The sequence below is a fragment of the Quercus suber genome, unplaced genomic scaffold (assembly GCF_002906115.3).
Source record: "Quercus suber isolate HL8 unplaced genomic scaffold, Cork oak 2.0 scaffold_224, whole genome shotgun sequence".
Classification (NCBI taxonomy): domain Eukaryota; kingdom Viridiplantae; phylum Streptophyta; class Magnoliopsida; order Fagales; family Fagaceae; genus Quercus; species Quercus suber.
Window position 1 is genome coordinate 802016 of NW_027069682.1, and position 12137 is coordinate 814152.

Genomic DNA, 12137 nt, shown 5'->3' on the forward strand with positions numbered 1-12137 from the left:
TCAGCCTCTCAATGGTGAGCTTTCTTAAGTTTAATGTTAAAAAAAAAAAAAAAATAAAAAAAAAAAAAAAAAAAAAAACCTAAAATATTTAGAAACATTCAGTGCTAGCTCCTCAGTTGATGCCTCCTCAATCCTCTGTCAAAAACCCAGCACCTCTAGCCGTCTCAATGATGTTGCCGTGAGCCATCCCAACGCTGCCTTTAAGCTTTCTGGTAATTTGCTTTGGTAGTTAGTAGTTTATCATTTATTTGTACTTTGATAGCTTGATTCCAGATTGTTGTGTTGTGTATATGATTTTGACAAAGCTTAACTTATTTTGGATTTGGAACTTAAAATTTGGAAAATATTTTCCATATGTGTAGATAATATTTTGGTATTTAGTTGCTAATTAAACATGTACTAAACTTTTTAGATACATTATGTCAAAAGTTAAATATATTTTGTTTCGACAGAATGACATAAGAACAATGTAGTGTGTGCAAATTACATTTTATTATGCAATTTTTTTTTTAATTGATGGATTCATATTTTAAGTGATTATATAACATACAAAGTCACTATCAATAGGTTTTTTTGCTTAAAATATAAAAATAGGTAGGATCTTACGATCCACGATCCGATCCTACGATCCACGATCCTACCTATCTCTCACGATCCTACGTAGGATCCCGATTTTGACAACTTTGGTGTGTATATTATGAGGCAAATTTAAGAAACTTACATGATTGCAAGCTTATGTTCTAGGAGATGTGGGAGTTATATGATGTAACTCTTTAGGTGATAATCTCTTTCAAATTCTATATGATGGATTTTGTAGACTTTGTGATTGATTGCTATTCACATATCACCTCACATGTATCTCAAGTTTTTGCTAGTTGCACACACTACACAAGTTACTCTTTGCTAAACTTTGTACATTTTATTGTGTATGATCTTGTTGTGGCCATTCAAGATTAAAAGTTCCTTGATTTTAATGCAAAATGTGTTTAATGTTTGCGCTTTAAAGACAAATTGATTGAAAATCTTGATTTTGGAAGATCTGGGTTGAATTCAAGTATTTTTGAAAAACTTTTCGTCTCATACTTTGCATTTTTTTATAAAACAATGTGCTTTGAGGAGTTTCTGCAATAACATGCTCTGTTTTTCAAAAATCTGATTTTTCCAGGCTTTCGATTGATCGAACCTGTTTTTCAATCAATCGAAATTGCGATTAAAATTTTTGGTTTGAGTCTGCTTGACTCGATTGATGTTCGATCGATTCTCAATCGATCGAAACTGAAAATATTTAGTTTCTATGTTTTTGACCAAATTTTTTTTCATGCATCATTTGTGTTTAGGATGCATTGCATTGTTTTTATATCCATCTTGCAGTTTTGCAATCATATCTCTCATTGTTTTCACACATAACATGCATACACTTTGCTAAATTGGGTACTCAACTTGATTTAAAAATTGATTGATTAATTTTTGAGTTTTGTACATTCTAGTATATGCTATTTCTTATGTGTAAACTGTAGAAAATATTTTTCTTAAAAGATATGATGGATAATCAATGTGCAAATATTTTCTCTACTTATGCAATTGTTTATGTGTCACATAGTGCCATGTTTGCATTTTATTGAAAGAGAGAATATTTTTTTCTTCATGTGTACCTCACCTTAGTTTTTAACTTTGGTTTGTGTGTTTTTAACTTTGGTCCTACTGGTGAGGATGTACCTAATCCTGTTGGTGATGCTGCTGCTGCTGCTAATTTTCCCCCACCTCCTTTATTTTTCCCCAACACTGTTTTTCCCAAAACTTGTTTTGTTTTTCCCATTTTTGATAGAAGGAGAAAAGTTTTTTTAACCTGTGTTGTTCATAGGGGGAGCTGTCTCTATTTTCTATAGAGTTGAATTGTTTTATGTCCCCTTCTTTCTCTATTTTCTCTTATCCTTTGTTGCATATGTTGACTGTTTACTCTTTGTATGAGTTGTCTTTGTCAATACGTGACAAAAAGGGGGAGAAATAGTTGATATGTGGGAATATGTGTGGAAAATACAAGAATCTTATGTTTAGGGAGAGTTAACATTGTTTTTGATGTATCTAACTTAGGGGGAGAGTTAGTTTGCATATTTGTTGATTTACTGTTTTTCTGTCACACATGCGTTTATGCATTTGTTGAGTGTTTCAGGAAATATACAGGTTGATTCAATTAAGCTGTTGTCTACACTTGCAACTGATGGATAGTAGTTAGGTTGAATTTGTTGTAATGAGCATTTTATTGTATTGGGTTGTTCTTATATTTGAGCATTTCATTCTGTATGAAAGTTTTGTCACGAATTGCCAAATGGGGAGTTTTTTAGGTTCTAAATGTTTAGAACAATTGGCAAATCGTGAACACAAACTTGTCTAGATATAGATCTTAGAGTCTATAGGTTTTATTAGACAATGCTCAAGGTGATTCAAGTCAAGATTCAAGAACATATAAGCTGCAGGAAGAAGACTTCATATTCTGCCTGGTTCGATCGATCGAAGAACAGACTCGATCGATCGAAAATCGTATCTACAAAATTTTAAATCGGCCCAAACAGCAGCTTAAGCCCATTAAGGATTAGGGTTTCAGATCTACTTCTCCCACTATATAAAGGAAACCCTAAGCCACGTTTTTGGGACTTTTAGAGAGGGAGATTAGAGTGCCTCTTGTGCCTCCTTTTATTTTTAAGGGTTTTTACCCAAACCTCTCTAAGTCTTTGTTGCTCATACATTGCGGTTTGTGTGAATCTCTTGTGAGATCATTGAGGAGCTTTCCTTCATATAAACTTAGGGTTTTCAAGGTAGAGATTATCTACATCTTGATGATCAACAAGGTTACTACCATTGAAACTTAAAAAATATCAAGCGTGGGTGCTTGTAGCTGATTGGAGAATCCAAGAAAGAAGGAGTCCGTGGATTCGGAGCTTGCACGTGGTTTGTCAGTAAGTTTTACTGGTAGGTAGCATTAGGAAGTCAAGCGGGGAGCTTGTAGTCCTTCTGTATGAACTTCGATTCTTTCGCATAGTGGATTCAGGTTTACCTTGAGGATAGCTAGGTCAAATCCTCCCCAGATTTTTACCGTGTGGTTTCCTGGGTGATCATATCTTGTGTTATTTACTTTTTCGCTGCTTTATATTCTTGATATGATTGTTTGATTGTTTTAACCTAGAAGTGCATAATTTGACTAAGTAACAACTTGGCTAATTAACTAGACTACTCAATCTGGTTGTGTTTTAAAGGGTCTAAATTTCTAACAGAAAGAAATAGGGAAACTATTGTACAACATGGATTATTGCGAGCGTAGCCTTCTCCAAGGGTAAGTAATGTGTTTTAGCTTCCACAAGTGTTTTACTGATATAAAAAATTGGCGAATTCCCTGGTCCAGCCTTAACAAGACTGCACTGACCGCGTGATCCATCACGGCTAGGTACATATACAATGTCTCTTTGGGAACCGGTCTTGACAAGACGGGGGCCCGAGATACGTACAAAATAAGCTCATCGAAGGCTTGCTGGAACTCATTTGTCCATTGAAAGTCCTTCCACTTCTTCAGCAACTGGAAAAAAGGCCAACACTTATTCGCAGATCGTGAGATGAATCGATTGAGAGTCATAGTCATCCAATAAGCCATTAGACCTCCTTAGGGTTCCTCGGAGATTTCAAATTCTGTAAGGCAACAATCTAATCTGGGTTTACTTCAATTCCTCAGTGAGTTACCAAATAACCCCAAAAATTCCCCGAGTTAACCCCAAAGGCACACTTAGAAGCATTCAATTTCAGACGATGCTTTCGCAATGTCTCGAAGGTTTCTACAAGATCCTTAAGATGATCTTCCATGAACTTACGTTTTATGACCATGACATCTATATAAGCCTCCATATTCCTTCCTAATTACTCTTTGAACATCTTGGTAACCATTCTTTGATAAGTGGACCCCGCATTCTTCAACTCGAATAGCATGACTTTGTAATAAAAATTTCCAAAAAGGGTAATGAAAAGAGGTTTTCTCCTAGTCTTCGAGGGCCAAAGCTATCTAATGGTACCCTTGAAAGCATCAAGAAAACTCATCATGGGGTGCCCAAAAGTTGCATCCGCAAGCTGGTCTATCTTGGGCAGGGGAAAATGATTTTTTGAACACATCTTGTTCAGATCTGTGAAGTCCACACATACTCGCCACTTTCCATTCTTCTTTTTCACCACTACCGTGTTAGCTAACTACTCAGGATAAAAAGACCTCCTTAATTGCCCCAGCTTCTTTAAATCTATCTACCTCTTCCTTTACTACCTCGGTGTGTACATCCGAGGTCCTGCGAGGTCTCTGCTTCTTCGATGGACACCAAGGGTCAACATTAAGCCAATGACAAATAAAATTTGGATCTACCTCGTGTGCTTCATATGGACTCCACGCAAACACATCTAGATTGCTTACTAAAAACAAGATTAACTCTACTTTTTCTGAGGCTTGCTCCTACTTGAAAGTATTTACCCCTGAGATCAATGTGTATTCTCTCCAATCGCTCATAGACGTCCTCAGGGGGAGGCTGTAATAGCTACAATGGACCTGCTGGCTCAGGCTTTTCCTCCTTCCTATGCCCCATAGCAGCTACTTGGCATCTCCGAGCAATACTTTGATCCCCAAGCAGTTTCGTAATACCTTGCTAGGTTGGAAATTTGACCTTTTGATGCAAAGATGAAGGTATTACACCCATGGCATAAATCCAAGGGCGTCCAAGGATTGCCATATAAAGGGAGTAGGAGTGTACCAACATAAAGTTTACCATTTTTCCTTCCTCCCACTTCCACGGGGAGAGTCATCTGTCCAACGAGCATAACAACAGTTCCATCAAAAGCTACCGAGGGACTATCATATGTTGTTAAATCCTCAGGGGTAAGCCCTAACCGTTCATATAAGTAAGGATACATGATTTCTACCCCACTTCCTTGATCTACCATAACCCTCTTGACATCAAAGCACCCAATCCACAATGTTACTACCAACGCATCTTCATGGGGCTAAAGAATGTCTTTGAAGTCTTTCCCAGTAAATCCAATGCATTCATCTTCCTAGCACACCTTCTTGGCCACGGGGCTGTCCAATTCTGGTTCGGAAGCGAACCTGTAGCCAATTCTCAAAATGGAGCACAGGTAGTTTCCATTTGCTAACTGGCTATGTGTATTACCCCTATAAGCCCTCGAGTTGGGATTGAAGCTCTTGAGGGGCTAGCCCCCTTCAGATTTTGTGGGTGAGAGTCCTTCCGTACCAAGAATTTCCTCATATAACTTGCCTTTTCAAGCTAATGTAAATGGCCCTTTAAGGTTCGGTAATCTTCAGTTGTGTGCCCTCGGTCTCAATGATATGAGTAATAAAGGATCTAATTTCTCCTTGTGACATCCTCGCTCATTTTTTTTGGCCAACGAAAGTATGGCTTGTTCTTTATCTTCTCCATAATTCGATATAGGGGCTCTTTGTACAATGAGCTAACCATCTCTGATCTCGGCTTCTGAACTTGAAGGAAGAAGTCCCTTTGTGGTCGTGAAGCTTGATCTTCTTTAACCTCTTTCTTCTCCACGATAGGAGCTTTTGCCTTAGCCTTATCCTATAACTGGTCATCCTCTAACCTATTATATTCTTCTACTCGCTCCATCAACTTATTCATATCCGTTACTAGTTTCAAGGCCAAAGAAGCTATTAAATCAGAATCAATAGGGAGCCCCACTTTAAAAGTATTGGCTACAATTCCTCCATTATCTCCCTCGATCTCGTTGTATAACTCCCAGTAACGATTCGAATAAGCTCTAAAAGTTTCCCCCTCCTTCATTGCCATTGTAAGGAGTGAGATAAAAAGCTTCGGAGTTCTACTGCATGTCACGAATCTCGCCCTGAATGCTCTGATCAACTCATCATATCCTTGGCTAGACCTCTTTTTCCAGCCCATCAAACCACCTCATAGTTATTGGCCCTAAGCTAGAAGGAAAAATCTTACACATCAGAGCTTTTTTTTTAGAGTATATGGCCATGCTTTGGTTATAATGACTGACATGTTCCACGAGATCCGTCTTGTCATCATATATTGTGAAGGTTGGCCTTGTAAACCTGTGCGGTAGGTCAGTTTTCTCGACTTCTTCAGAAAAAGGAGACTGAGATATTTGCTACAATGCCTTGCCCATAGCATCATCTCCCAAGACTGGCGGTGCCACTGGGACTCGAGAGTGAGGGACCGTTTTGTGCTGAGGAATTGAGCTTTTAAGTCTCTCCCTATCTTGCTCTTCCCTTCTGCTCTTCTTGTGGGGTGGGAAAACTATTCTCTCCTTGTAGGGAGACTGCTCATGTTCCCCGTGGGGATGAGTTGTTCTTTTATCCCTCTTCCTATTCCTATCACCCACCATGCGCTCTTCTCATTGGGAATGACTGTGCGTTAGACTCTGGCCTATTTGGTGATGAAGTTCTTCATCCTTGTAACGAAGTAACTCCTTATCCCTCTCCTTCCCTTCACAACATTGCCACTTGCTCTCTCAGCCTTTCCACTTCTATCTCCCTACTAGAATGTGAAGGACTGTCCGTATTGGTAGCAAATTTCTTTTCTTGTGGACGTGGACTAGGTGGCCGTGGAGCCTCCTTATGAACTTCAGATCTCACATGTCGATCCATATGAACAAATTCTTCTGAAATGCTTGTTCGTTCCAAATGGGCTGGACCGCTCCGAGATCGATTTGCCATAGAAAGTGAACCAACTCTTGAGCCTATTGCTTAGTAGAGATCCCCACAGTTGGCGCCAATTGTAGGGGGACAAAAACTGGTCCCTATGGACTTCCATGAATTACAGCTAACTAGTCTCACACAATTTATTTATAATAGAACTATTAGGAATAAACACTCTACAATGGGAAGTTCAAACAGTTGATTTCATTAACAAAGTACATGTTACCATGGTATTACAAGTATTACATCGTAGTTCCTCACTTGTCCTTGTGGTGTTATACATTCTCTCTCTTTCTCCTAGGTTGTCTGACTTCTTTTTTCTCTCTAGACCCCCCCTCCCCCCAAAGAACCCCTTTACTATGCTTCTTCCCCCTCATTTATAGGCACACTTCTCATTCTTATCCCTACAGCTATCTTGTTGCCACCTAAAACTCAGGGATATTTTTCCTTACTTTATCGGTTTCCTCCCTTCCCTTATCCTTGAGCTCTATCTTCTGGGGGATATTTCCTTTGTTCAGGCTATCTTAGATGTAATTAATGTTGCAAAGGTTAGGTGAGGGCTCCCAAATTGATGCAGAGGTAAAAATCTTCAACTTTCTTGCATGTTCTAGAAGTTTCACGTGATATTGGGCACCATCTGGGAGATACATGCAGATCATCCGTGTGCCTTGCTTCTAGTAAGGTTTGTCCCTCACCTTCACTACGGGAGCCATTTTCTGGTGATGTTTTCCTCTCTCGGGTATGGGAAATGGTTCAGCTTCTTCTTTCTCACAGCCCATTGCCCTCTAGGACTCCTTCAAGCATATAGGCTTGGCCCAGTTCGTTCCCGTGGCCCAGTCAATTATTGGGCCTAAGGCCTAGACAGGGATTCTTCTTCCCACAGCAAGAATAAAAACTATTGCATACACATTATTATACATAGTTTTTGAACTAAAATCATGTCTTCAACTCACGATTTTAGTAAGAAAATGTCCTCAACAAACACTAGACTAAATGCAAATTCTATTTTATTAAAAAAAAAAAAAAAATCACTTCCTAAAGTACATGGTGCCATAATGTAGTATTTGAAAAATATTACGATAAAAAATAAATAAATGGTATTTCAAAAATAAATAAAGGGAAATGTTAATCAATGCCCTAAGGGCACTGGTTTAGAAGTTATTTTTAGAAATATTTTATTGGGAGAATGATAAAATAACAAATGTTGTTGACAGCTTTTTATATTTCTCATAAAAATGATGTCAAAATTTTTCTATTAAGATTTATTAACAATTACTCTAATGGTGTGTTTGTTTGAAGGTGGAATATGGTGCATAGAAAACTTTGGAGAGAAAATGAGAATGAAAACTTTTCTTGGAGTGTATTTGGTTGGGTAGAAACGAAGGAAAATAAATAATGGGGCTTAGGTGTTTTCTTTCTGAACCTATCAAAAAGTTTTCTCCCCAAAATAAAAAGAAAATTGAAAGGAGAAAATGAGGCTGCTTAATAAACGAAAATGCCCACGTGTACTTACACATTGCCTCTACAATTTTATTTAATTTTTTTTTTTTTCCTTTTCCTTTCCTGGGCATGTTACCTCTGCCAATTTTTTTCTTTTCTTTTCCTTTCCTGGGCATGTTGCCTTTGCCAATTTTTTTATTTTTATTTTTTATTTTCCTTTCCTGGAAGTTACCTTCTTCCTTTATTTATTTATTTATTTTTATTTCCTAGGCTATGGGTGTGATAGTTGTTTTATTTATTTATTTATTTTTTTTTTGGTTTAACTAGACATGATTTTTATTTTAATAAATTGGGTGATTGCTTTTTTTTTTTTTTGGTCACGTTTTAATTGGTTATCATTTTTTAACTAAGGTATATGAGTAAATTTATACAAACTCACTTTTTTTGTTCTTCCACTTTTTCACTCTCAATCAAATAAAAATGAAAAAAATTAAAATATTTTCTGTTCTCTCAATTTTCATCATCCCACTATTTTCCATCGTCTCAATTTTTCAATCCTCCAATCAACCTAATCTTAAAGATGGCCTATAAATAAATAAACGGTGGAAAGTACGCATCAAGCGCAGTCAAGTTTTGACAAATCTGTAAATAAATATTTTATTATTATATATGTATATATATATATATATATATTATATATTTTTTTTTTTTTGTCTTTTTCACTGAGAATAAATGGAGTTCCCGAGATAGTTAACCCCACAATTAATGCCAAACTCGCATTTGACTTTAGCCATCTCGAGTCGACACCATAATTGTCTTAATGGCAAGTGTTGTGTAACAACTACCAAATTAAATAATCTGGATCAATCAATCATCCTAGACCCCGTTAAAGTTGGACACTTTGACGAATTTTATATTTAAAGCATTATAAATATTGGGCGTGCTTAATACTTTATTCTTTCCTTTTTCTTATTAATAAAAATATCTTCCTTTTTTCTTTTAGAAAGAAATAAAAATAACTTATGTAAGCCATAGTGGGAGTTTGGATAGCATTGAATGTGCGTTTAAGTGCATTTGGCCTTTTTTTGATCTAATAGCACTGTTTATGGAACTACTAAATTTAACAAAATGTGTATATCTATACATTTTTGGGTCCTCCAATACTATTTACACATTTAAAAATTATTTTGTTATAGCATTATTAACAATAAATTTTTAATTTTCAACAAATAAGAATTATCCAAAACGACTTTGAATAAATTTTTTCAATCTTCCTATCAGGCTACACGTTTCCTTTGCAACTTTAATTTGTACAACAATTGTCCTTGTCATTTCTTCAACGGCGGCTCAATTGTTAAAAGTTTCAGTTTAGTTATTGGAACGGAATATTTCGGTACCGATTTGTACCATTATACTTGTGGGGATAAAAGTCCAAGTTCGTATATTGGGTCTTGGGCCTATTTGAGGATGTAGATATGTCCAAAGAGGAGTAAATGATTGGGAGATGTCCCAGAATGGAGAATCATGTAAGGAAAGAATGGGGGAATATAGTCTGAGGAGTGTATCCTTCTCGGATACGATGAATATCGGTTAAACATGTACTTGGGTAATTTAGGTGACTTTCCAAGAAGTTCCAACGATAAGGATGAACTTCAAGCACACACATAGGTGATAAAACTACAGAAATATCTACAAGCAAAAGCTGTTATCACCGCATTAAATGCAATGCAACAATTTTTCTGGCCGCATTTATATGGAGGAGACCCCTGAACAGTGCAGTCTTAGTTACCACCACTTATAAAGAATCAGAGAAGATGTTCGATGGGACATGTACTCAAGTGAAAGTTTAGATGATTAACAAGTATACGATCAATATGATTTGAAGGGAAACTATATAATGTAAAAGATCTCCCATAAGAGAGGGATCAGAAGAAATAGGAAAGGAAGAGAGAAAAAGATTTACTGTAATACTAAGGATTGTATTAGCTTTCTGGAACAATAGTTCAGTTCATAGTTCATCTCCTCGAACGCCAATTTAATCAAGTTTTAAGTGTATTTTTGTGCTTATTCATCTTTTAAATCCTTATTAGCCGTTGTTTAATTCACAAATAGTCCAGCTCTTTCACCCACTTTCTACAAATTTGTTGTATTGGGCTCATTGGGCTCACATCCCACATCTTTTGGGCTTAGCCTGCAAATCGTAACCCTACAATACCGTTTTGAGATTACTGCTATAATAATAATAATTCTCTTAAAGCCTATATATTCTATGTTCTTTACGACTTAAAGAATAGCTAAATTTCTATTTATGACCTACGTAATTAGTTAAATAGAGTAAATTAAACTCCATGGCAGTAGAAATTGACACTTGCCCATCTAAGCAATTGATTAAATAAATAAATAGAAAGTAATTGAAAGAACAAAATAAGCAAGAGATAAGAACCAAGGTGAGTCACGTGGCTTCGAGAAAAGCCAAAAAAAAAAAAAAAAAAAAGGCTACAGTAGTACAGCTTGTACCAGTCCAACATTAATGTAAAACTTAAAATATTCAAGTAGAGAGAGCTTCACAAAAAAGTAAAGAAAGAATTTAAACAACCAGTGCAGACGAAGCAGGGAGAGAGCAGACGAAGGGAGCGATTACAATGGCTAAAAAGAAGATCTAAGTGGCTAAAACGATGAAGAAGATGATGTTGTTGATGATCTAGCAAGCTGATGCTCCAATGATGGTCACTAGTTGCTGTAAGTATAAAGTTTTTTTTTAAAAAACCCAATTATATTTGTACCAGTCCGAAACGAAAATACCGCCGAAAAGCTTTGAAATTCGCCGAAATAAGCCGGTACACCTCTGTATTTTGGGTGATACGATTCAGCCCTGTTTTTGTATTGGTTCAGGTGCCGAAATGGAATATTTTGACAGTACCAGCCAGTACGGTACAAAATCGTCTTCCTTGGGTAGGCTTGCACAAAGAGTAATTCTAAGGCCAACATTTTTCTCCTATCTTTTTTACCATTATTTTATGCAGTAGATTGTCTATCACTTTTCATATAAACAGATAAACTTTTTTTTTTTTTCATCATTTAAAATCTATTATATAAGAGTTGTATCACAAAATAGACTTCATAGATTTTCTCTTGCACAAAACAACCTTGATACTAGGACACAGTCTAAGAAAAAGAAATGCAATGTTTGTTATATACCGTATGTTTTACACACAATATGCTTTTGACCCAGTTTGGATTCGGCATCCACGTTTTGTATTATTTAGCGTTTCCTCGTTTTTTTTTTCTTTTTTTTTTTGTGAACAGTAAAATCACTGTGCGGAAGACAAAAATTACTGTTCATGCACTGTTTACATAATAAAAAATATTAAAAATAGGTCCCACGTTACTATTCACACATTTAAAAATTATTTTACTACAGTGTTTTCAATTTTCAGTTTTTAGTTTTCAGTTTCAATAACAATAAGTTCAATCTAAACGGACCCTTTATAACTTGAAAATATGAATTTAAATCACGTTATCAATTATAACTCAATCACACTGCATAAAATAATTTTTTGCCACACAAGAAAAGCGGTACCTCAATGAGAGAAGGGTGATCTCGAGGAGTGATCCCACTGCCATGCACTGGATCCAGTAATCTTCCTCTTACTTCTCTTATTGATTCCTTAAACATCTCGTATCTTTCCTGCACCAATATCACCATATCAGGTATTTGAGGCTGCTATACCTAAACATAGAAATTTATGGCCAAAAGAAAACTAAAACGTCCACAAGTAATTAGGGAATACAAAATCAAAACTCTTAATAGACACATACGTACACACTTATCAAGTAATACTAATTTTCACATAATTAATTCAACACTAACACTTCTTTATTATTTACAATTGAGAACTGGCCACAGAATTGCGAGAAAGGATTTGTGAAAAAAGTTGTGTATATTAACAGTAGACGTATTGACCCCCCACACAGGGAGGAAACT

General features: G+C 36.2%; 1 protein-coding gene across 1 annotated transcript in view; it reads right to left on the reverse strand.

Annotated features, from left to right (window-relative positions):
- The window catches only part of LOC112024901 (cellulose synthase-like protein G2), a 28641-nt gene that overhangs the window by 15700 nt on the left and 804 nt on the right, over positions 1-12137 (reverse strand). The window contains 1 exon segment of the mRNA XM_065780084.1: positions 11733-11840. Coding sequence (XP_065636156.1) covers positions 11733-11840 — 108 coding nt within the window.